We start from the raw sequence: 26,897 nt of genomic DNA, 5'->3' as shown, positions 1-26,897 counted from the left end.
CCTCGGGAAAAATTACGGCTGTAGTTTCCCCTTGCTTTCAGCCGTTCGCAGTACCAGCACAGCAAGGCCGTTTTGGTTAATGTTACAAGGCCAGATCAGTCAATCATCCAGACTGTTGCCCCTGCAACTACTGAAAAGGCTGCTGCCCCTCTTCAGGAACCACATGTTTGTCTGGCCTCTCAACAGATACCCCTCCGTTGTGGTTGCACCTACGGTACGGCCATCTGTATCGCTGAGGCACGCAAGCCTCCCCACCAACGGCAAGGTCCATGGTTCATGGGGGGAATATTTCTTTACAGATTGAAAATAATGTGTGTATCAGTGTGGTTGAAATTGATCCGAGGGTTTAGGAGGAGAAGTGGAGGGTAAACAAACACACAGCATGAGGCACACGCACCCATTTGTTGTCAGCACTGAGAAACAAACAAAGAGACATTTCCATTATTACATCCCCTTGCACTGCAACGACAAATCTATCTGCCCCTGTACCAAGTGGCACCTGTAAAGGTGATAGAATAACTTTACGCGCTCCTACTTACAATTCTTCCAGTATATTTTTCATTTGATGAAGGACACAGGTAAAGCCGACAGCTGCAAACCATTTATTCTTTACCAGATTTGGATATATATCATTTGTCATTCTTCAGAAACTAAACATTAGCACCTGTTGAAATGAAATAGTACTTTCAGAAACAAACCACTCAACTGTTGGATGTATGCGATTCCTTCGCCAAGTAACATTGCTGTGCAGTTTATGACACTGAAATTCTGCAATATAGGGAAAAAGATTTTTAAATACCCATCTGCCGGTTTGACAACTATTAGTTTATGCAGGATATATTCGTAGGAGACATACGAGTAGTTGTGTCATGGTGGCAACAATTACATTTTTAGTCAGTCTTCACAGGAGTCAAGTGTTGAAACAGACTGGAATAATCGTTGAGGTAGCATGAGTCAACAATGACATGTGCCATTCATAGACTTTCACAGAACGACTGTCACCATGAAACTTCCTGGCAGATTAAAACTGTGTGCCCAACCGAGACTCGAACTTGGGACCTTTGCCTTTCGCGGGCAAGTGCTCTACCACTGAGCTACCGAAGCACGACTCACCACCGGTACTCACAGGTTTACTTCTGCCAGTACCTCGTCTCCTACCTTCCAAACTTCACAGAAGCTCTCCTGCGAACCTTGCAAAAGAGCTTCTGTAAAGTTTGGAAGGTAGGAGACGAGGTACTGGCAGAAGTAAACCTGTGAGTACCGGTCGTGAGTTGTGCTTCGGTAGCTCAGTGGTAGAGCACTTGCCCGCGAAAGGCAAAGGTCCCGAGTTCGAATCTCGGTCGGGCACACAGTTTTAATCTGCCAGGAAGTTTCATATCAGCGCACACTCCGCTGCAGAGTGAAAATCTCATTCTGGACTGTCACCATGTTTATGAGTGTTGAAAAGTGCATAAAATGCTGCTGATCAAATGTCAATAAACTGGAAAAAAAGCACACAGTGCATCTCACTAATTCATTCCAGTTTAATTATCTCTGTGAAAATAAAATTCACATGACTTGCATAATCTTACAATATTCATGTAGCTAGGCAGCAGCATATGAAGAGTGAAGGGAAGGAAGGGAACCATCAGTAATTTTGAGCCACTACCGAAATCAAATCTGGGATCAGTGTATCTTGTTCCTGAAATTTATTTTAAAGTACTTTCATGCAAGATGAGATAGATGTATTATTAAAATATTATATTACATTATTCAAATGGCCACAAAAACTTTATTATAATTACATTAATCTCAAACTTTCAAAAAATGTACAAATAAATAAGAAATTTAAAAAATAAGAAAAGGACAGATGCACTGCACATGCAACAAGCTATATAAGAAAGCTACAGGTCTCTAATTGAATCTGGTTTTTATTCATTTTAATTTCAAAACAAATGTAAATACAAATATTTAATTTTTTCATTAATGTGACTTGTGATGTTGAACTTTTTAGGCTATGTCGTTGATATCTGTGTTGTTTGGGCTGCATGCAATCCTCATTGCATTTTCTAAATTTATTTTTCAGGTATTTCTTTTCTGGAAAAGAAGCTTCATGAGGGTAAGTTGAAGGAAATAGTGTTAAAATGAACTGTGCACAGTCTCGTTAATTTTTATAATTGTTAAGCACACATTTCCAAAATTCAGTGTACTGCTGTGTTTCACGATGTTCTATAAACAGAGCTTTAAGATGAGTGTCATGCTGAAGTTTGATTATTTCATTTAGCAAATTAGTTTTAGGAAATCCAAATTGGCAGAAAGATTTGGGATCATCATGTCCAACATGCCAAGGGTTCTCTACGAGAATGGAACAGCTTAGAATATTTGCAACATCTGCAAATCTGTTTTTTATTTCTTCCAAATATTCTTTCATGTTTTGGTAAATAGTTTCAGCGATAGTTAAGCCTGATCGGAGCATAGCAACAGTTGAAAAATTAGACAGATCTTTTACTTCGAGTTCATTTATATGTAATTGCAGTTTGGCTTCAAATGCAAATATTTTGTTAGCCATTTGCTCAAGTATCTTGTTTGGTCCTTGCAATTCCAAGTTAAGTGTGTTGAATTTTTGTGTAATATCAGTCAAAAAAGCTGTAAGTATCCACCATTCATCATAATCAAGTTCAGGATAATTTTTGCAACTTTATTGTAAGAATAAAATAATTTCAGATTTCAAATTGAAAAACCGTTCCAGCACTTTTCCTTTGGTTAGCCATCTGACAGCAGTATGTAGGAGAACATCACTGTAACAAGCTTGCAATTCCTGCAGAAGTTCTTTAAATTTTCGGTGATTAAGTTCATGGGCATGAATGAAACTTTTAACGCTTATTACTGTGAGACACTTAAAGTAGTAAAGGAGTTTTGCTATTTGGGGAGCAAAATAACTGATGACGGTCGAAGTAGAGAGGATATAAAATGTAGACTGGCAATGGCAAGGAAAGCGTTTCTGAAGAAGAAAAATTTGTTAACATCGAGTATAGATTTAAGTGTCAGGAAGTCGTTTCTGAAAGTATTTGTATGGAGTGTAGCCTTGTATGGAAGTGAAACATGGACGGTAAATAGTTTGGACAAGAAGAGAATAGGAGCTTTCGAAATGAGGTGCTACAGAAGAATGCTGAAGATTAGATGGGTAGGTCATATAACTAATGAGGAGGTATTGAATAGAATTGGGGAGAAGAGGAGCTTGTGGCACAACTTGACTAGAAGAAGGTATCGGTTGGTAGGCCATGTTCTGAGACATTGAGGGATCACCAATTTAGTATTGGAGGGCAGCGTGGAGGGTAAAAATCGTAGAGGGAGACCAAGAGATGAATACACTAAGCAGATTCAGAAAAATGTAGGCTGCAGTAGGTACTGGGAGATGAAGAAGCTTGCACAGGATAGAGTAGCATGGAGAGCTGCATCAAACCAGTCTCCGGACTGAAGACCACAACAACAACTGTTTGCATAACATTCGTCAATTTGGTATTTGAAATTTGATATGCCAAACTTTCTTGATGCAGTAAGCAGTGAATGGAGAGTAAATTTGGCAAATTCCATTCCTTCTTAGTCAGTGCTATCAAACCATTGTTGACACACGTCATTGACAGACAACCATCTGTACATACTGATATGAATTTGCTCATAGATAAGTCTTTTTTTTTTTTTTTTTTTCAAAAATTCTTTAATTGCACCCACAAAATCACATCCTTTTGTGTGACCTTTCATGGTTATAACTGCTAAAAAATCTTCCTCTATTACCCCATCACTTGTGCAGTAACACACAAATAATGAAAACTGAGCCATTGAAGCTAAATCTGTACTGGAATCATATGCAAGCTGAAGTATTTGTATAGTTTGACTTTATTAATTACTGCCTCTAACATACATTTTGAAATATCTTCTATACGACGTCAACAGGTAGATATCGAAAGTGTGAGCTTATTTATTTCAGCTGATATTTGTTTACTGTTCGAGAAATTTTGAAACAAAGTTTCAGAAACAGTCATCATACATTGCTTCACTAATTCAGCATCAGTGAAAGCTTTCATATTTTTTGCCAGAATATTACATACTTGGTATGATGCTCTTGTGACAGCCTCACTTTGCCCAACTGCTGCTAACATAACGTTTTGTTGACGATGAATGTTAGATTTTAGATGAGCAATTTTTTTCCTTTCTTTCATTTGAACTCAAATGAAAAGCTACTGCAAATGAATTGGGCTTACTTGTGTAGTGGCAAAATAAATTTTATCTCCTCAGTCCCACAATAGTATCCCGGCATATTAAGCAAGTAGCAGTATCTTCTTTGTGTACACTTATAAAGCGAAACTCTTCTTCCCATATTTCTTGGAAACGTCTTTTCTCTTCACATATTTTCCTCTTGGTCACTGTTCTTGAGGGTACATCAGACATTATTTAATCCACTAATAATTATATCACCAAATATGAGCACAAATACACTCAATATGTGACGAATGCTCAGGGGCACCGAAACTTAGTTCACGGCTGTCACGACAAAGCTAACAATGAAGCAGCTGCGAGACAAGCCCACTGCCGACAAGCAAGCGGCCGTTGGCATGCGGTGCGTTTGATGCACGGCTCACATTGTTGGTTAGCAGGCTGCTCACGCCTTTCGCACCGCGGAACACTGGCAAGTGGCGCGTTAAATTAAAGTGGTGGATGGTGTTCAGGAGGGTCGCGAGCTGCACGAAAACATGATCTGGACCACAAGCGGCCCACGGGCGGCAGTTTGACGACCACTGGTTTAGGGAGTTGATCAATCACTTCAGTTAATACATTGAGGGATACTGCACCATCTGGAGGAAGAATACATTGCAGACAGTTATTTCCTGCGTCGTCATTCCGACAGCCACAGCTTCAAGAGGGGGTTTGAAGGGGCACATGTTCACTACAGACTGAAGTTAGGACATAAATGCAAACTCCACCTGACACTTTATTATAGTCGCTACGGTTCTTGTAATATCCCTTATAGCCACGGAGGGCAGGGGTCCGCATTGCCGGGAACCAGGTTTCCTTGACAGCAATGCAGAAAGCAGGTGTAAAGCTTACATTTGCCATAGCTCAGCCAGACAGTGGAAAAAACCGCCGCAATTCCACTGGAGGAAGATGTCATTGTGAGACTGGGAAGGTATGGAACATTCAATGAGGCAGTTTACATGTCAGGGTCACCTGCTGCCACTGACTATTTGCCTGAGCAGTCTATATCCATTGTGTCTGAGGGTCCAGCGATATATAGGTCCTCAGTGGACGCCAGAATCTCCACCTCATCTACAGATTCAGAGCTTGTAGGTAGAGGTGGTGTGGGTGCCACCACAATTCCCTTGGTCTTGGGGATCTTCTTTTTGGATTTCTCTCACTGCTCCTTGGATTTCCCTGGCTGGGAGAACTTCACTGATTCACTCTACAGGACTGAGGATGAGAGTAAAGCCCTATGACCAGCTGCTTTTGGGCTCTTCAGCCACTGGTGGGTGTCATCTTTCCCACTAGTGGAAACCTGGGAAGGGAGTGACCCAAGGAACCCCCTCCTTGTGACAGGAGCCGAAAACGACTTACGCTTCTCTGGGTCAGAAGTGGGGACTGATATCCCCAATGGTTAGGGGTGGGAGGGGGGGGGGTGTTGCTCCTGAAGTAGTTGGTGCAACAGGGAATGAAGTGCCCCCCACCATAAAGGGGGCAGCTGTATTCTTCTGTCTCCGAGAGGCGACTGGGGTTGGCGGAGCTGATGGGGCTAGAACTGTTGTTGCAGCGGCGTTAGAGTGTCATACGTAGAGGATGTAGGCGTTCAAATTTCCTCTTAGCCTCAGAGTAGGTCAGTTGGTCCAGCGTTTTGTACTCCATGACTTTCTTTTCTTTCTGGAGAATCCTGCAGTCAGGCGAGCAAGGCGAATGGTACTCTCTGCAGTTGAAACAGATGGGAGGTGGAGCACATGGAGTATTGGGATGTGATGGGAGTCTGCAATCTTGACATGTGACGCTGGAAGTACAGTGGGGGGACATATTGCCGAACTTCCAGCACTTAAAGCACCACATTGGAGGAGGGATATAGGGCTTTACATCACAGCAGTAGACCATCACCTTGACCTTCTCGGGTAATTTATCACCCTTGAAGCCCAAGATGAAAGCACCAGTGGTAGCCTGATAATCCCTTGAACCCCGGTGGACACGCCATATGAAATTTACACCACGCTGCTCTAAATTGGCGCGCAGCTCATCATCAGATTGCTAAAGAAGGTCCCTGTGAAATATGATACCCTGGGCCATATTTAAGCTCTTATAGGGTGTACTGGTTACAGAAACATCCCCCAGCTTGTCACAAGCTAGCAAGGCCTGTGAGTGGGCAGAGGATGCTGTTCTGATCAAGACTGACCGAGATCTCATTTTGGACACGCCCTCCACCTCCCCAAGCTTGTCCTCTAAATGCTCAACAAAAAACTACGGCTTCATCGTCATGAAAGATTCCCTATTAGCTCTTGAAAATACAAGGTACCGGCATGAATAAGAGCTGTGGTGTCACCGCCAGACACCACACTTGCTAGGTGGTAGCTTTAAATCGGCCGCGGTCCATTAGTACATGTCGGACTCGCGTGTCGCCACTGGCAGTGATCGCAGACCGAGCGCCACCACACGGCAGGTCTAGAGAGACTGACTAGCACTCGCCCCAGTTGTACGGACGACATTGCTAGCGACTACACGTACGAAGCCTTTCTCTCAATTGCCGAGAGACAGTTAGAATAGCCTTCAGCTAAGTCCATGGCTACGACCTAGCAAGGCGCATTAACCATATCTGGAGAGAGTCTCACTTGTATTATCAAGAGAAATGTACCACAATGAATTAAAGTTAAGTATACGAGAAGCTCCGTTCTTTTCTTTATAGCTTTCATCACGTATCCTGTTTCAGACTTAACGCCAATCGGCGTGTGTGTACGCGTGCCTTTCGGTTACCCGTCACCGTGGACTGGCTGCCTTGTCAGTCCACTACAAGAGCTGCTGCCATTCTTAGCCTGACGTTCCTCTCATGGTGTGGCCAGGGAGAGGAACGATTTGGGGTCATACTTCCGTGCATTGAATTGAGCCCATGAACGCTTAGAGACTGCTGGTGTGCTGGTGTTTGACCACCAGGAAGAGATGATGTACTATGCTTCATCGCGTGTCACCCACCCTGATGCCACACACACTGACCAGGGATTCTGACAAGGAGCCCTCCCCACAGGCACCACCCAGTCACAGCAGAAGCCACCTGGCAGGATGTTCATTGCCAGGAGTCCCGATGCCCCAGGGTGACGGGAATCTACTCCTTGGCATACTTGGGGAGTTAACGGCGCAGGCATCAGCGGAGCGATCCCTGTCTGGTCAGGGGGCTACAACAAACAGGGTACATGGCAGCCCCACCACAATCGACTGGCTACCATGCTGGATATCAGGTGCAACCAGGCAAAGAAGTCCATTATCATCGTCAGCGTAGAAAACGATCCTACACAGTTGATGGAAAAATATGCACCTAGGAGGGTGACCTCACCCAACATCTGGAGAATGTGCCGAAGTGCAGATCCACGTCAATAAAGCATGTGATAGGTCTCAGTGCATGATGGTCATGATGCATCATGTAAAGTGCCCTTCCCAATTGGCTCTCTCTTCAGGAAAATTTTGAAAAATGGAGGTCAAACCCTACAGGGGACCATCACATAAAGACCGAAATGTGAGAAACTCTTTTAGTCACCTCTTACGACAGGCAGGAATACCTCGGGCCTATTCCAACCCCCGGACCTGCAGGGTGTTGGCTTTACTAGAATCACAGAGAGTGAAACCATGCAATGAATTAGGTGCTGGCAAGAATGGGCTAGAACCACTGTTGTTTTATCTCCCTGAACAAATAAAATAAATTTAAATTTATATAAATATTCAAAAGAAATATCAATTACTGAACTAAAAAACTATGTGAAAGTAATGAGAGGGACTTTAAATCTTACAAAATATTTATGCATTTAATACAACAACTCAAGTGACAAACAATAAATTAATAAATAAAAAAGGAAGGGGTCCTGAGGGAGGGAGGTGGGGGGTTCATGTGGTAGTACATGCATTGTGCTCAAGTGACAACGTATCCACCTGAGCCACACAATTCAAAATTTCATAGTGCAGTGCTTCCCATGCCCAACAGTAGATGAAGAGGAGTGTAAAAAGTGATAGTGCCAAGAGCAGAGAGCCACGTAAAATGTTCAGTGACTTTCACACAGTTATATGAATAATTCATAGTACAGAAAAATACGAACAGAAAACAATGGAGCAACAATTAATATTAATTAATGGGTAATATAAGCCTAAATGGTATAATAATGGTTTACTGACAGTAATGAAATGTTATATAGGCAATACTGATGCAGCAAGAACAGCATTAAATAAATAAATACCAAACTGAAACACGAGGGGTAAAAGACTTCCAACATTACTGAAACATATGGGGAACTAACCTCATATACTCTGAAATCCCATGAAACTGAAATACGCTGCACTTTTACAGAGTGTACAATGTTTGATTTTCAAAACCCAATTAATAATGCCAATACACAAAGAAAAAAATAATTCATAAACAAACATGTAGAACAAAAAAAAATCAGACTGCACACTAGTCTACATAGTGAAGATATCACCCATTTGCAATTGCAATTGTAGAAGTTTCCTGCATTCTGAAGAAATACTTTGAAATCTGTCCTCCGTCCACCATTCCTGTGAAGTCACAGGTGGAAGAAGTTGTTTAAAAGCTTGAATTGTCATTCAAAACTGGAGCAGCAAGTACACAAATACTTTATTTGAGAATGTCATTATGGGAAAATTCTTTTCATACTGGGGAGCCTGTTTGACATATGCAATGGAGAATTTTGAATAGAGCTATGAAGATGAGGAGAGTTAACAGAATGTTACACCATTACCGGAAAGCCAAAATAATTTGCTCTGGAGCAAGAAGAGTTTTCTGTTTTGAATTATATGATCAACAACAGTCTCCAATTACTTTACTAAAAATATTATTAAACCATTACCTTTAGGGCTTCCAAGCCTGCCTGGATAGCAGGGCCAAGCACTGTTTCTGTCTCACGTGTATCTCCAAACATCTCAGGGATCTGCTCCATCAGACTGTCCAGTACAGTCTCTGATTCAGCTGGATCACACAGGAAACCATCCAGCAAAGGAACAAACATGTCCTGCACATCTCCCACAACCATCATCTGTGGCTGAGCTAGGCATCCCTATTGAAGTAAAAAAAAAAAGTAAGGTATTAAATAAAATTGACAATGTACTACAAATCATAGAAATATAAATTAATACAGGAGAAAAACTGGTTACTGTGGGAATTAATTTAGGCGGAGCCAGGAATGACAGTCATTTTTGTAAACAGGCTGGGTCTAATACAACTGTCAATCACAGAAGGCTTGGCTGAACCTATTTTCAGACATTTGCAGGCTTTTGAAAAGGTTCTAATGAATAATGTGCTTCCTATGTACATTTTTCTTCAAGGGAAAGAAAGGCCACGTAGAGCACAACCTAAGTGGCCTCGAGTGTGTGCAGCATATTCACTGTTTATTAGTATTTGCAACCAATTCTCCAATATTGCTAGTTGCTGTTTATTTTCTAGATAAGAATAACTACCACTTGCCTTTCACAACAGAATAGTTTATTGACTGGTACTTTAGGCCAAAAATTTATAAACACTGCTGGTAATGTGTTGTTGCAAATTGGTGAATGCAGTTGGGAATGTAGTCTTAAGGAAAGTAAATAGGAGGATAGGGCTCTCAGAATGGATAATGAAAAAGTAAATTCCAATTTGCAATTTGTGAGAGCAGCAATTAAAGGCCTTTCTCTGGTGTCAGTAAACTGGGAGAATTATACGCTGTACTGCAAGTTTTACTTTCTGAGTCACAATGTATCTATTTCAGTTAAGGCAACTACAGTCCCAGTACTCATCACTCATACTCAGACATCTTGTGAGCAAGTGAACAGAATGTTATTCAGCAGCTTTTCTTTACAACTATGGCAGCTGTGTTGTTCACGATCTTATTTAATGCTGTGGCTGGAGTATTCTGAATCTTGGGCCTATTTGTACTAGTGAAAGAACTAAAATCTAGTTGATAATTTACAAATATTTTCAACCTATGTGTGTGTCATTATTCTACATATTCCCAAAATAGCTTTGACCTTTGTTGTTCATGTTGCTGCTACATTCGAGTAACTGTTTTACACAATTTACCCACATTTACCTTTATTATTCTTTTCTTGCATTCCTCTCTTAAACGGTTATGAAGACAGTAATTTTATGTTGTGTTTCCTGAAAGCTTGGTGAAAGAGAGACTTGTGGCTTTGATGCAGTTTAATAAAAGATAGTCACACATTTGAAAACACTGGTGCAGAAACTGCATATAACAAACCAGAGTCTTGAAATCATTAAGATCTGTGTACTTCAAACAGAACCAGCTTAAATCTCTGATCTAAAAATCTGCACTTAATACATACTATTATCTAATATAACAATGAAAACAATCAATTATTGATAAAATTATTTAAATATTTATTTCAAATTATTTATAAAATTAAGGATGAGGTGACTTACCGAACAAAAGCGCTGGCAGGTTGATAGACACACAAACATACACACAAAATTCTAGCTTTCGCAACCAACGGTTGCCTCATCAGGAAAGAGGGAAGGAGAGGGAAAGATGAAAGGATGTGGGTTTTAAGGGAGAGGGTAAGGAGTCATTCCAATCCCGGGAGCGGAAAGACTTACCTTAGGGGGAAAAAAGGACAGGTATACACTCGCACACACACACATATCCATCCACACATACAGACACAAGCAGACATGTGTCTGTATGTGTGGATGGATATGTGTGTGTGTGTGCGCGCGCGCGAGTGTATACCTGTCCTTTTTTCCCCCTAAGGTAAGTCTTTCCGCTCCCGGGATTGGAATGACTCCTTACCCTCTCCCTTAAAACCCACATCCTTTCATCTTTCCCTCTCCTTCCCTCTTTCCTGATGAGGCAACCGTTGGTTGCGAAAGCTAGAATTTTGTGTGTATGTTTGTGTGTCTATCGACCTGCCAGCGCTTTTGTTCGGTAAGTCACCTCATCCTTGTTTTTATATATAATTTTTCCCACGTGGAATGTTTCCCTCTATTGTATTGATATTTATAAAATTATTAATTTTATCAATACTATTATCTAAACCGTGCAGTATACATGCAAATAGTCTGCAAAGGGAAATGGTACAAACATTTTCTGATGCACAGTATCCAAATCAATGCAGCTTGCTTCCCACTCCTAATATCCAACAGGTGATACTAAAAACTTTCCACTTCACAAACAATAACTTCCCCTTTAACACTAGAGTCTAATTACTATTCTCCCTAACTCACCAGAAAAAGAAACTGAGGAACTCTGAACAACTGAATGAGTTTTTCCTCCTGATCATCAATCTGAAATTTTGCTAATAGCAAAAATTAAAAGCATCTCTTAACATTAAAAAAGTCAAATCAGAGTCATAATTTACTTAAAGGATAGACTTACCTTCACATTGTAAAAATGCACAGTGCTGTTGTAAGTTATAAAGCCCACTTTCATGCTAGATCTCTCTGCACCCATTTCTTTCGGAAGCAGTTTCAGTATTTCTTTCATCTCCCTGCAGAGAAGGTGGATGAGCCCAGATTTGATGTTATTATAAGAAACATCAATAACAAAGATGACTGCAGGTGGTTTTGGGAAGGTGTTATTCTGTAAATAACAGTCCACTGTAAGTATAATGTGTTTATACAAAACCATCTTCAATAAAAATAGTCACATATGAAAGTTCAATAAGTCTGAAAGTGCACATTCTTTTGTAGCACATTCCAAAAGCAGATGTAGCTTATAATATACAGTAGTGAATAAATTAAGTAAGGTGGATAAAAATGGGTCAATCCACCTGGATTGAATATCCAATACATACCAACACAAAGTATCAACTCTAACCCTCAGCCCAGAAAGTTTCGAGACTGGATAAATAAAAAATGCAGAAACATGAGAATGGTTTTAATGCTTCAGATGTTCACCCCCCCTGCCCCACCTGAGTACAACAAACAACTTTTATACAACCTTGTGAAATTATCAAAACTCCTTCTTTGGGAGGGTGTTCAATTTGTGCATCACTATGACTTGAAAGTCACTTGTGTAATCACAGCATTGACCCTTCATGCGAATTTCGGCACTTTGTTGTTTTGCAGTAGGTTTGCATTGGTAACACCATGATGTTTCACCCAAGTCCAGACCGGTGTCCACGCATTGTTGGGAATCAAGGTGTGCGGGACAAACTTTGCACACACTTTTCTCTTCTCAAAACATTCTGGAGACTGCCTTGAACGTTTGATTTAGAGATGTTGCTCCTTTGTGAGTTTTGACACATTATGATCTTATATCCAATACTTGGCAATATTAGCTCACAGTTCACCGGTCACATGCACATCTATCATTTACAGTTGTTAGTCCAGGCTGCCACTGTAGCTACTGCCCTGACATTGCATATGCACTAAGAATAAATTCAATCACACAACTTTTTGGATGGACAGTGTATTTTGCTTCCAGAAGAGTAAATTATGCCTTGGTCCATAGGTGCAGGTGACTTTTGTAGCTGGCAAGAAAAACATACGTTTCTGAGAAATGGACGTGGAGATCATCTAAAAGTAATAAGAATAATTCTGCCACCATTTCAGTTTTGCAATCTAAACAACTAAGTAATATTTCACAAATTTCCACAGTCAACTTGGTGATACTATTGTAATCTATGTGTGCAGTAGTTTTCTTTCTGAAAATGCACGTTTTCACTATTTTCAATTATTAATGGTACAAACACTTCATTTCAACCAACATTATTACACAATGTGGCATATAACTACATGCAAACAGTTGTAATCACAAGAAATAACACTAACTGTTTCCATGCCTCTGAGCACAGGACATAATATTCATGATCTACTCCTCACAGCTATCAAAATTCTGACAGTGTTGTACAAACATATGGATAATGATGCTTTAACAGTGGACTTCTCAAAAAACCAATGACCCAAATAATTACTGAGCTGAAAATAGATGACAAAATTCATTAACATGTTGATAGTTCACATTCCTCTACAACAAAAGTTTCTCTATATGTACAATGTGAGTAAGAAAACCAGTTACTGTTTTGCTGACAACTCAATTATGTGAAATTATTAACGACAAGGGGTGCTGTTCATAGATGATTTAAGTCATGTCTGAAGCCTCAGTACTATGAAAGCTACAGAAAACTGCAAAAAACAGGTGAAGCAAGATGTTCACAGTACCAAAGATCAGCCACTCGTTCCATCACCATGCACAGGGATACAAGCTTTGAAACTGTGTAGGAGAATCTACCTAGTTTGGTTGCAGGAAAGACAAAATTAAAAACTGTTTTTCAAGTCTCAGCTGATGAACTGAATGTTGTTGTTGTTCCCTCCTTTCTCAGCTGCTACTATTCCTCTCTGGAAAAGTTACCCTCCACTCTCCACACAATTCAATACCATGTTACATTTAAGAAAAAGAAGTTAACACATATGGCCACTGTCTCTTTGTCAAACATTAAAGCAAATGCTCACATCTTTCCCAGTTATGCTTCTTTCTCTTTATTTCTCAATTAGGCCACTTTCTTTCCTCTCACATCATTATTTTTATCCTACTGCATTCCCCTGGCAATATTTTCTCCAAAGAAAATTAACTTTGCCATTGCATCAACTTTTTGTGCTCTCTTACACAAAATAATAATAATTTAAAAAATTCCTGAGCAATTTGCATATGGATAATTTGAAGCAATGTTGGCTGCAAAAAAATAGATGCACAAAAAATGTAAGGTTTAGCTTTCCATATCTTTGGAAGTAACAGTGGGATTCATCAGACTTTGCATGTAATAACTTACCAATACAAGGTCTTAGAATACACAATTTCATTCTCTTACTGCTTTCCTATCATTTAGAAATGGAGGGCAAAGCTAATGATTTTTCTAAAAAGGCCAAAATGGCTATTTTCGGCCCACTATTTACAAAAAAGAATCTTATGCAAACTCTTAAAACATTTTCATTAGAAAGACCATGTTCTAAACCACCTGAAAAATTATATTTAGTTTTTGTAATGTAAGCATGTAAGACCACAGAAAAGAAAGACAAGATGGAGGTGAATTGAAAATGGACCCATATTCTGCTGATACTCAAATTGAATCTGACATCTTTTATTATGTTCTACAATTTTTAGTACCCTCTGTGGAAGATAATATCAAAAGTCCTGATGACTGTAAAATGAGTACAAATCAGAAAAACTGCATCTAAGTTTAAACAATGTGACAGCAGTATAAAATCTGCAGGCTATTTATACAATGTATGCAACAGTCTTACTACCAGTGCCTTGGTAATTCACAGTTAGATTGTAAAGTCAGTTTGATTCTGTAGTTATAGCAGAAAAATAGACTGAAATATGTCAAGATGAGTTGTGACAAGACACCCATTTTTTGAAGCTTTTTGAGTTATTCACACTTTAACTCATTTACTAGTCATCATGACTTTTGATAATGCCTTCCCCAGAGAGTACTAAACAACTTTAGAACACAAAAAGTCAGGTTTAATTGAAGTACTGGCAGAATATGGGCACTTTCAATGCACCTCCACTTCGTTGTCTTGTTTAGGATCTCATATTCTCAGATTGTAAAACCAAATGTAGTTTTTTTAGGTGGTTTAGGACATTGTCTTTCTAATGAAAATGACTTCAGAGTTTGCAGAAGGCTTTTGTGAAAGTGGGTCAAAAATTGTCATTTTTGATGTTTTTAGTTACCCAAAACTCGCAGATGCACTGTTGATAGCCATGCTATGAGATCAGATAAATGACTATACCTCTCGAAGTACAAGATTCTTCATCCAAAATTTTATCAAAATCCACGATTGTCATGCAGTACCCTCTAGACTACTTACAAGGGAACCTCCCCATCGCACCCCCCTCAGATTTCGTTATAAGTTGGCACAGTAGATAGGCCTTGAAAAACTGAACACAGATCAATCGAGGAAACAGGAAGAAGTTGTGTGGAACTATGAAAAAATAAGCAAAATATACAAACTGAGTAGACCATGCGAAGATAGCCAACATCAAGCATGATCTGATCGCAGCAGCGCCGTGGTCCCGTGGTTAGCGTGAGCAACTGCGGAACTAGAGGTCCTTGGTTCAAGTCTCCCTCGAGCGAAAAATTTTTCTTTATTTTCGCAAAGTTATGATCTGTCCATTCGTTCATTGACGTCTCTGTTCACTGTAATAAGTTTAGTGTCTGTGTTTTTCGACCGCACCGCAAAACCGTGCGATTAGTAGACGAAAGAACGTGACTCTTCAATGAGAACCAAAAACATTTGATCGCAAGGTCATAGGTCAACCAATTCCTCCACAGGAAAACACGTCTGATATATTCTATACGACAATGGTGACGGCATGTGCGTCACATGACAGGAATATGTTGTCGACCCACATAACTTTTACACTTGGCGAATGGGTAAAAACATTCTTCTACGTTGCCTGATTTAGGTTTTCTTGTGGATGTGATAATTACTCCCAAAAAAGCGATGAAAACATAAGAGTTTGTCACATAAACTGCAAAAAATGAATCCAACAGTTTCACAGTCGCTCACTTTACCTTGTGCTCTGTTAAAACAAATGTTTTTAACGTTTTCAAATTTTTCCGTGTGTAGACCGTCAAATCCTGCATATGTCCAAGTAAATCTGAGCATGTCCTGGAATTTTGGAGAGCGAAGTTGATTATGTGTGAGTGCCTGAACTTTGATAATTGTCTGAAAATAAAAAATTAAAATTTTCGCTGAAAGGAAGATTTGAACCAAGGACCTCTCGCTCCGCAGTTGCTCACGCTAACCACGGGACCACGGTGCTGCTGGCTGGAGTCTCTCCCAGATGTTGCCTGTAATTCACATGGATTACTCAGTTTGTATATTTTGCTTAATTTTTCAGAGTTCCACACAACTTGTTCCTGTTTTCTCGATTGATCTGTGTTCAGTTTTTCAAGGCCTATCCACTGTGCCAACTTATAACTAAATCTGAGGGGGGTGCGATGGGGAGGTTCCCTTGTTAGTATGGAATGACACAAAAGATCAAGTGCTAATTACTGCTGTTAATTTTATAAGTATTTTAGCCTAACCTGTTTGGAAAATGAGAAAAGAGAAAAAACTTCCAGGCATATTTAGATTTCACCAAAAAATAGGCTTGATTTTGGAAATTCTTTCATATTTCTTTTTCACGAATATGATGTTTTCACTAATATGAGGTTTGTTAAAAATGAATTTTAGGGTTCTTATGACAGTTGCTCTAGGACCAACAATTATATTAATTAAATGCTGGATCTTTTTTCTGAGTCCTTTAAAATGGGATTAACCATACATATATGGGTCTGCAGTGCACACAGTTGATTACATAGAATAATGCTACTGGCTGATGTGCCACATGACACTCATCGTATTGTTCCTAATCATCCCACCATCTACTTTCTTATTTGCTCATCACTAAAATAGTAACCAAGGGTTCTAGAAAAATTGAATATAAACATTTGGTGGTTGTTAATGGTTTTAGTGAAACTTTCATTAAAACAGGTGAGGAACATGCTAAATACTGAAGGCTGGTACTGTTGACATATCTTAGTGTCACCCGCAGTGTCACATGAGCAGGTAATGGGGAGGTTAGATTAGATTAGATTAGATTAGATTAGATTAATACTAGTTCCATGGATCATGAATACGATATTTCGTAATGATGTGGAACGAGTCGAATTTTCCAATACATGACATAATTAGGTTAATTTAACAACATACTTAAGTTAATATAACAACTTTATTTTGTTGTGTTTTTTTGTTTTTCTTTATTTTTTATTTTTATTTTTTTATTTTTTATTTTTTTAAATATTTTTTTGTTTTTTTTTCTTAATTTATATCTAAAAATTCCTCTATGGAGTAGAAGGAGTTGTCATTCAGAAATTCTTTTAATTTCTTCTTAAATACTTGTTGGTTATCTGTCAGACTTTTTATACTATTTGGTAAGTGACCAAAGACTTTAGTGCCAGTATAATTCACCCCTTTCTGTGCCAAAGTACAAAGTACTGACAATGCTGAGCACCATATATGACACATTCTGTCAACTCTTTTGGTTACTCTATACCAGTTTTCTTTTCTCTTCAAACTCTCTGTAATGAAGATGACAGTCTTAACATCTTTCTAGACCAAACAAACTTGATGAATATCAGAGACAGCAAGTTATTTTCACATTATTATTTGAACACTTTATGTTTTATCATAGTAAATATGAAAAAAAAAACTGTTGCAAAACTGACTGGTTCCAGAACCTTCTTGGTATCCTTACACAGAAATATTTTTATGTCTCAAATTGACAAGCTACTCTGATACTGAAAAACTTAGTCCAGCTGGAAGAAACATTTCTGTAAATATCTGTAACACATGTTCTTCTCCCACTTAATGATGTTTCATCTTTCTGAACTAACATTATCTAAGTAAAACTGGAAAAAGACAATTTTACTGAACACATAAGGAGCATTATAGGAGTCAGTCCACTCACCCGACAGTATTCCTTTGTAGCAACCACTTCATATGTACCCAACGTCAATTCTGGTCTTTCAAAACGGTCTACACGTTGCCCAGTATGGTCTAGATGCTGGAAATACTCAGCTGGCACTGAGCATAGAAAATATTTTACAATATAGCACAATCCAAAGACTTTTTTTTTTATTATTTAAGCAAGGAATCAATGTTACTCCTTAGGCATACATACAAATTTAAGATTTTGCTGGTAAACTAAAAAATAAGAAGCAGAAAGAAAATGAAGATTTCAGAGTTAAAACAGCATTTTGTAGATGTGAAGTAAGAGTATATGATGGAGTGCACAAATCATGTCTTCCATCATAAAGGGTGAAAATAATGAGTTGTGATAGGCCACTAAAATTACATTCTTCTTCAGTAGACAAGCAGGCATGCTCACACACTCCACACACTACACTGTTATGGCCGGCATGGAGGCGGGGCAGAGGAGAGGGGGGGGGGCGGCGAGAGAGAGGGAGAAAGAGAGAGGGAGAAAGAGAGAGAGAGAGAGAGAGAGAGAGAGAGAGAGAGAGAGAGAGAGAGAACAACCATTTTTGGCTCATAGACCATCATCAGGTTCCTAGAAACATTTACAGCACACTAGGCAATGAAATCAATGTGCTCAAATAAAAAAACCACAAATTCATCACGGTTGTCAAAAAGTAAATGTGCCAAATACAGTATTCATTTATGTTATGTTAACTGAGGTGTTTTTCTTGTTGTACGCTAACTAAGTGATCGATGTATAACGAGATGCAAAGTCTTTACTCATTCCCTGTAATAAGAGTTACCTTGTTTTCCAATTTCTCTTACTCTTTATGTGGGGGGTCCTGCTATACAGTGCCAAGTATTTGACCACTGACTTTTCTGATTACAGAGGGACTAGGGTTATAAGACAGGTTCTACATTTAAACAAGTCACTACGAAATCACAAAACGCGGTTTGGTTTCGTAATTCTTCTATATTCAAGTAAGTTCTCAACTCACAACAACTGATAATTAACAAAGTTTTTCAGACAACATTATCATACATGATGCTTCAATGCTTGACAAAAACCATCTGTTCCTACTTAACTTGAAATAGCATAGCAAAGAGTTTCTACAACAACAATGATTTTTATTAAGTGCTCAACCGTTTTTGTCAGGCCTCTTTCTTCTTTGGTGACCACAGAACCCCCAAAGCACAACTAGAAAGTGCAAGTGTCCCTCACTGGCCAGTCCAAATTACACACCTGTCGTTGCATTCTGTGCTGTGTCTGCATTTTTCTTTCTGATTTCTGCACATAAAGTCCAACAAACCCAGACACAGTAGATGCTCTTTACATTGCAGTAATTTATATCAAGTTTTTCACACGCACATCTTTCGCTGGTCTAATAAAAGAAAAGTGAGACATGTTGCTATGCTCACTACAGATTCTCCATTAAGATGAAAGACGTTGCGTGGAATAACTTGCACAACTAGAGATAGTGTGGCTTACCTTATAAGCAATCTATATATGAATTTCACTTTTATATTGAGGCCTCATGTGACCTCCTTTCAGCATCAAACTGATACGTTACAATCATCATTAGTTTTCTTACATCGGTCACCATGAGTTAAAACCCATTTATTCTGGCCATGTTAAGAGTCCTGTCTTTGTATTTCATTGGGCCTTACTTTCACATTCACAAATATTTGCACTGTTCTCATTCACTGTGTATTCAAGAAGGAAAAGTCTAAGGAATCAATCGAGTCCCAGTATATCCAATGCTTTGACTATCTTGGAGAATACTTCCTTTTCTTCATTCAGTTTACTTTCCTATTTTTGTATTTTTATATTCACTAAATTCTCATCTAAGTCTCTGGACAGATACAATGAACATGCAGTATTGCCTTTACAAGGTAAGTGCTCCTTCATTGTTTCTATATATGTAACTCACGCTTACAATCATATGCCTCATCTCTGACCATATAGCTTTTACCATTTCTAAAACTGAACACTTCTCCTCAGCACAGTTATCTTACCCAAACCCTATATAAAATATTAGTTTCTTACTTCCTTTTTTTCTCTTATCACTCTTATTTCTCAGTCTTATTATTTATGTGTTATGTAAGTGTCTCTGAATAACTTAGCTCATATTAGTACATCACTTTGTACCTCCTCCTGTCCTATTTCCCCCCTGTTCAGATGACATCACTAACGTAAGCTACAATCATTCAACTTACTGGAGAAAACTGAACACCTTAATGAGACTGGATCTTAACAGGGTAAGACGCCCTGTAAAAACTTTAATAAATGCCTTCTCTGAAAACTATGTAGAACAGATAGATAGGATCTCCACTCATCACGAAAATACAATATATTAGATCTGATGGTAACAGATAGACCCGACTCCTTTGAGGATGTCCACATTGAAACTGGTATCAGTGACCACAACACGGATGTGGCAACAATGGTTACGAAAGTACAAAGGATAACTAAAACAAGCAGAAATACATATGAGTTCAGTAAACTAGATTAAAAAATTCTTAGTGTTATATCTCAATGATGAACTTGAAACTTTTAGCACAGGGTATGAGCATGTACAGGAACTTTGGCTCAAGTTTAAAGAATAGCTGACCATGCATTTGTTAGATCATACCCAGCAGAACAATACATAATGGGAGGAAGCCCCAATGGTATATAGTCACTGTAAAGAAACTTCTAAAAAAAAAAAAAAAAACAGATTACTGCGAAACAGGTGTAAAACAAAGCATAGGTTTGTAGATAAAGATACTGAATGTGTGATGCCTTCACTGAGTATATAGCAGAATATTGCCAACTGATCTTCCTCAGAACACAAAAAAATTCTGGTCATATGTAAAGGCTGTTAGTGGCACCAAAGTCACTAGTGAAAGACTGGAACTGAAATTGAATGTAACAATACAAAAGCTGAAATGCTCAACTCCGTTTTCAAATGTTCATTTACAAAGGAAAACCGAGGAGAATTGCCCCAATTTAAACCTCATACCACTGAAAAGATGGATGAAATAAGTATTAGTGTCAGTAGTGTTGGGAAACAGTTGAAATCATTAAAATTGAACAAAGCTCCAGGGCCCCGTCAGATTCTATACCAAATTTGCAGCTAAGTTAGACACTCTTATAACTATAATCTATCATAGATCCCTCGAACAAAAAACCGTGCCCAGTTCTTGGAGGGAATTACAGGTCATACCCACCTACAAGAAGGGAAGTAGAAGTGTTCCATAAAACTACCGTCCAATATCCTTGATATCAATTTGTTGGAGAATCTTAAAACATATTCTGAGCTCAAACATGATGAGGTATCTTTAACATAATGACCTCCTCAATGCCAACAAGTATGGATTACAAAAATATTGATCATGTGAAACCCAATTCACATTTTTCTTGTATGACACACTGAAAGCTTTGGATCAAGCCAGTCAGGCGGATGCAGCGGTGCTTTATTTCCAAAAAGCATTCAACTCGAAACCACACCTACACTTCCAGTCAAAACTTCAATCATATGGAGCACCAAATGAGATTTGTGACTGGACTGAGGACTTTTTGGTAGGGAGGACACAGCATGTTATGTTGTATGGTGAGACACTGTCAGATGAAGAAGTAACTTCAGGTGTGCCTCAGTGAAATGTGTTGTGACCCTTGCTGTTCCTGTTGTATATTAATGACCATTAATAGTAACCTCAGACTTTTTGCAGATGATGCAGTTATCAATAATGGATTAGTATGTGAAAAAAGCTGCATAAATATACAGTCAGATCTTGAAAAGATTTCAAACTGGTGCAGAGATCGGCAAGTTGCTTTAAGCATTCAGAAATTTACCTAACAGCAGTGAGTCACTGTTGGAATCTGCCAACTCGTACAAATACCTGGGTATAAGACATTATGGAAATGAATGCTGCAAACCAGCTGCAATAATGCAATTTTTTTTTTAAATATTTCACACGACAGGCCTGTTTTGGCTTATTACCATTATCAAGTGACCTGCGAAATAACATTAGTAAGATTATATGTACATACATTGTGGCTGTTTTATATTTAGATTTGCACTGGTACTTACATCTAGTTGGAAGTGATGACCACATTGCATCTATAGTAAAGTCTTCCAGTTATGTCCTGGTAAGTATAACAGTTCTTACTGAAACATGACAGGAAGACTTTACTATAGATGCAACATGGTCATCACTTCCAACTGGAAGTAAGTACCAGCACACATGTAAATGTAAAACAGCCACAATTTATGTACAGATAACCTTATTACTGTTATTCTGCAGGTCACTTGATGATGGCAACAAGCCAAAACAGGCCTGTCATGTAAAATATGAAAAACCTATTATCTTATTGCAGCTGGTTTAAAGCATTCATTTCCATAATGTCTTACAACAACATGTACTATACTGCAGGTCCTACAGAACATAAAACATCTGGGTGTAACACTTTGTGAGAATATGACATGGAACGATAACTTAAGCTCCAGTTGTGGGTAAAGCAGGTGGTAGACTTCGGTTTATTGGTAGAATACTAAGGAAGTGCAAACAGTCTACAAAGGAGATAGCTTACAAATAACTGTCACCATCCTACAATATTGCTCAAGTATGTGGGACCCATGCCAAATAGGACTAATGGGGGATATTGGATGTAAACAGAGAAGGCCAGCACGAATGGTCAACATATTAGTTTGATCCATGGGAGAGTGTTACAGAGATACTGAAGAAACTGAACTGGAAGACTCACAAAGATAAACTATTCTGAGAAAGTCTATTAAAGTCTCAAGAACCAGCTTTAAATGATGACTCTAGGAATATGCTACAATCCCGTTCATGTCACTCACTTTGGTATTGTGAGAATACAATTAGAATAATTACTGCATGCACAGAGGCATTCAAACAATACTATTCCCATGCTCCATATGTGAATGGAACAGGAAGAAACCCTAATACCTGGTACAATGGGACGTACCCCCTGCCACGAATCTCATGGTAGTTTACAGAGTATACAGGGTGATCCACGAAGATATGCAAAAAATTTTAATATGTTATTCTACAAGTAAAACTAAAGAAAAAAGTTCATATAAACATAGGTCCACAAATGTTTAGTTACAGAGTTATGGCTATAGTTTTGCCTCAAATTTAGCAACTTCGATAATACGAAGGCATCGCAAAACTGTACAAGATTAAAGTAAAGCACGATTTACATTTACTTTGTTGTTATTGATCTGGTGAATCTAATAAAACATGTCCCAGATGTGTAACTGCAGTAGTTTTACAGAATACCCAGAAAAGCAAAGACATAATTTTGTACAATTTTTAATTTATTAACAATTAGGCCCAATTTTTTTTTTTAATTCCAGACAATTGCACAAAGTTTTCAACAGAAGTTGTAGATAATTTAATTTTGGAAAAATGATGGTAATAACATTGACTGAAACTGTATGAATGAGTCAGATAATCTGCTTTTATTAATACCACAGCACATGTGAATTCGTGGTAAACTGGAAAAAACAAAGCTCAGTGTTAAGGAAGTTGTACAGTGTATCTACAGTTTCACAATACGTTCATAATAAATGTTCAATGTCTCCTCTGAATTCAATGCATTTAGCTGAACGTGTATGAACAGAATTTGTTGCTTGTTTTAGTTTCACATGGTTGTTCTTAATTTCATCTATTGCATTCATAAAGCAAGTAATGCCTCATGTATATTGACTTTGTCCTCATAAACTGAACAATACTGAAAACTAATTTGTTTCAAGGTTATGAAATGACTGAAACAACTCACTAATGGTTGCCAACAATGAAAAACGTTTCTACACTCTTAATGGAAAGTAAACAAATTTACCCGTATAATAAACTTTGCTTCTCTAGGTGTTCTGGAAAGCTACCACAGATACACGTCTGGGACATGTTTTATTAGATTCACCAGACCAATAACAACAAAGTAAATGGAAATCGTGCTTTACTTTAACCTCGTACAGTTTTGTGATGGCTTCATATCAGCGAAGTTGCTAAATTTCATGCAAAATATTTTATTAGCCATAGCTCCATAACTAATCATTTGTGGACCTATGTTTATATGAACTTTTTTCCTTAGTTTTACATCTAGAATAGCGTATTAAAATATTTGCATATCTTCGTGAATCACCCTGTAGGTGTAGATGGTATGTGAGCCAAAACTGGTTGTTCAATAACTAAATTTTATGAGCAGCTCTTGGTGGTAAATCATTGTTGCCTCACACCTGTGGTCTAGTCATTTATGCAACCAAACTTTTGTACTTTTACTTCAAGTTCTACTAGGAACACACAGCCTCCTCAGAAGCCATACAACTACTTAATTTTACCTAAAGTATACCAACAACGATACTGCACTTCAAATCCAGAACACATTCAATGAAATTATAAAAATAATCAGAGCCCTACAAAGCACCAGCTCTTCTGGATACAATGGAATGTCAACCAGACACTAAAATTATACAGTGACGATCAGTAATATACGAGGTGCTATCCAAAATTTTCGGGACGGGACTGTTAAAAACCTTACCTTAGGACTAATGATCACCGTCACCCTTGAAATAGTTCCCATCCGCATGTACACACTGGTCCCAGCACTTCTGCCACTGGTCAGACGTTTTCTGGAAGTCCTGTACTTTGAGGGTGTTTATCACCACCAGCGACACTTCTTGAACCCACTCTAGAGTGTCGAACCAACAGCCTTTTAACTCAAGTTTCAGTTTTCGTAATAGCACTAAGTCACAAGGTGCCAAAACTGGCAAGTATGGTGGGTAGGGTACAACCACCATGTTTTTTGCCAAAAACTTCCTGGTGAGCAAGGACGTGCGACAGGGTGCGTTGCCGTTATGCAGCAGCCAGTACCCTCGACACCAAAGTTCGGCCCGTCGTCGCCGCACATTTTCACGGAGCCTTCGCAAAACGTCACAGTAGTATGCGGAATTCACTGTTTGGTCGGGTGGGGCCAGTTCTTTGTGCACAATTCCCTTGGTATCAAAGAAAACGATGATCATGCTCTTCACTTGTCTCACTTTTTTGGGTCTTGGAGAGCCACTCAAACACATGCGTATGGCTCATGCTCTGTCCCCCAAACACTTGCTGAATCAAGGGTCTCCATAGCACTTTTCCCAAGACTCGCACAGAATTTGATACACATGCACTGTTCTGTTCACGGATCCATTGTAAAATCACCACACACCAAATACAGAGTATTACAGACATCACTGTGGACACGCAACACATCCTCCCAGCTGAATGCCACTCCGCACACTGACTCATCAGATATGCAGCTCTTGCCACCTAGCGGTGCAAAGACCTACCACCACCACCACCACCACCACCACCACTACTACTTTCCAGATGGCAGAGCCAGTCCCAAAAATTTTGGATTCCACCTCGTATTGTGCCATTTATGTAATCAGTCTATGAAAACTGGGCTGTTTCCTAATAGATTAAAACATGCAACAATGATGCTGATACAAAAAGGTGGTGGGAGACATGTAATATCTTTTAGTTATCTCTCTGCTGTCAGTTTTTTCAATAATTATTTGAGAGGGTAGTGTACAACACCCTATATGGATTTCCGAAATGAACTGTAGAAAGTATCCTGTAGGGATTCTCTCTCTCTCTCTCTCTATCTCTCTCTGTGTGTGTGAGAGAGTGAGAGTGAGAGTGAGAGTGAGAGTGTGTGTGTGTGTGTGTGTGTGTGTGTGTGTGTGTGTGTGTAAGCTATTTTCGAGAAAGGCCTTGCTGGCCAAAAGTTTATTTGCGACAGTCTTTTTGCTGGTCTACCTGCAACTCAGCATCTCCTTTATATGGTGAGTGGCAGCTTTCCTTTCATAATATTGTTAGAACCATTAGCTTGGCTAGAATCCTACTTGCATACCAACATAACAAAAACAAGACTTGCCCTGACAGGTACAGGTGAAGCAATAAAAGCAGAGTAGGGAACTATTAAGTACAGTGTTCCCTTGGAGCACTGATCATTGTAAGTGTATGTTAATGACCTTCCACCATCATCAAATAACAATTCAAATGTAGTAATGTTTGCTGATTATATTACTGTCTTGATCAAGGGTCTGAAATCCTCAATGCAGATTACAGCTGAAACAATACAGCAAGTATACAAATGGTTCATAGCAAATAGTGTATAATTAAACCTCCCAAAAACAAATTTAATACAGTTTCAGTCAGCAAATAACATGCTTTAACTCCTTGAAATAGATATCAATGGTAAGAAAACCAAATGAAACTTCACACACAGCATTTCTAAAAACATAAATGGATATAAAATTAAGATGAAATGAACATATCTATTACCTGCAGAAGAAAATAATCTCAGCATGCTTTTTGCACTAAGAGCTACTTGCCCTACATTGACAGGAAAACAATAATTTTGTCCTATTTTGCATATTTCCACACTCTGATCTCTTATGGGACAATGTTATTGGGAAATGCTGCAAAAGTGGAAGAGAGAGCTATGAGGTTGATCTGTGGTGTTTTTAATCTGACATCCTGTAGGCACCTATTCAAGACACTAGGGATGCTGACAAGTCAGTACATCTACTCAATGATGATATTCGTAAACAATAACAAAAATGTTCCAAACTAACTGTGAAACAAACAATCATAACACGTGCCAGAAGCAAAAACCTTCACAAAGACACAGCTACTCTCAATATAGTACAAAAAGGAGTTATCCTAACGGGAATAATAATTTACAAGAAGCTCCCTCGGAATACAAAAAATGACACTGACTACCCTCATGTACTCCAAGTTCCCGAGTTACAGTTTTGGTCCAACACACAGTTTTAATCTGCCAGTAAGTTTCTTACATGTTATTTCACATATTCTGTCAATTTCTTCCTAAAGAAATGCCAAGATCTGCAGGGTACTATCCTTTCATAACAGATCCACTGTCCTGACTGCAAATACTGAGAGACTGATGGCAATGTATTTCCTACATTAAATTATACATACTAAAAGAAAACTGCAAACTATTGATTTAAGCACCTGATCCATTTTTTTCCTTCTTTAGAAATAAAACAGTAATGGGCTTGTTTCCTTGCAATCATTCTCAATGATCTCTTCTATAGTCCTCCCATTTGCTTAAAAAAAATAAAAATATTATAACAAGATCCTTCCTGTTACTACTTCACAGTGCTTTTTCTAGTTAATACTTCTCCCATTAGTTTGCTAATGA

General features: G+C 38.7%; 1 protein-coding gene across 3 annotated transcripts in view; it reads right to left on the bottom strand.

The window, feature by feature from the left end:
* The window catches only part of LOC126242504 (protein transport protein Sec24C), a 121,328-nt gene that overhangs the window by 33,560 nt on the left and 60,871 nt on the right, over positions 1-26,897 (bottom strand). For all 3 annotated transcript variants that reach the window (XM_049948093.1, XM_049948092.1, XM_049948094.1), the window contains exons 8-10: positions 17,673-17,788; positions 11,589-11,792; positions 9,072-9,278 (exon numbers count right to left, since the gene is read on the bottom strand). In XM_049948093.1, coding sequence (XP_049804050.1) covers positions 9,072-9,278; positions 11,589-11,792; positions 17,673-17,788 — 527 coding nt within the window. The remainder of the gene's footprint in view (positions 1-9,071; positions 9,279-11,588; positions 11,793-17,672; positions 17,789-26,897) is intronic.

This window comes from Schistocerca nitens, chromosome 1 (genome assembly GCF_023898315.1).
Source record: "Schistocerca nitens isolate TAMUIC-IGC-003100 chromosome 1, iqSchNite1.1, whole genome shotgun sequence".
Classification (NCBI taxonomy): domain Eukaryota; kingdom Metazoa; phylum Arthropoda; class Insecta; order Orthoptera; family Acrididae; genus Schistocerca; species Schistocerca nitens.
The sequence above is the reverse complement of the archived record's forward strand: the minus strand, read 5'-3'. Positions and strand labels throughout refer to the sequence as shown.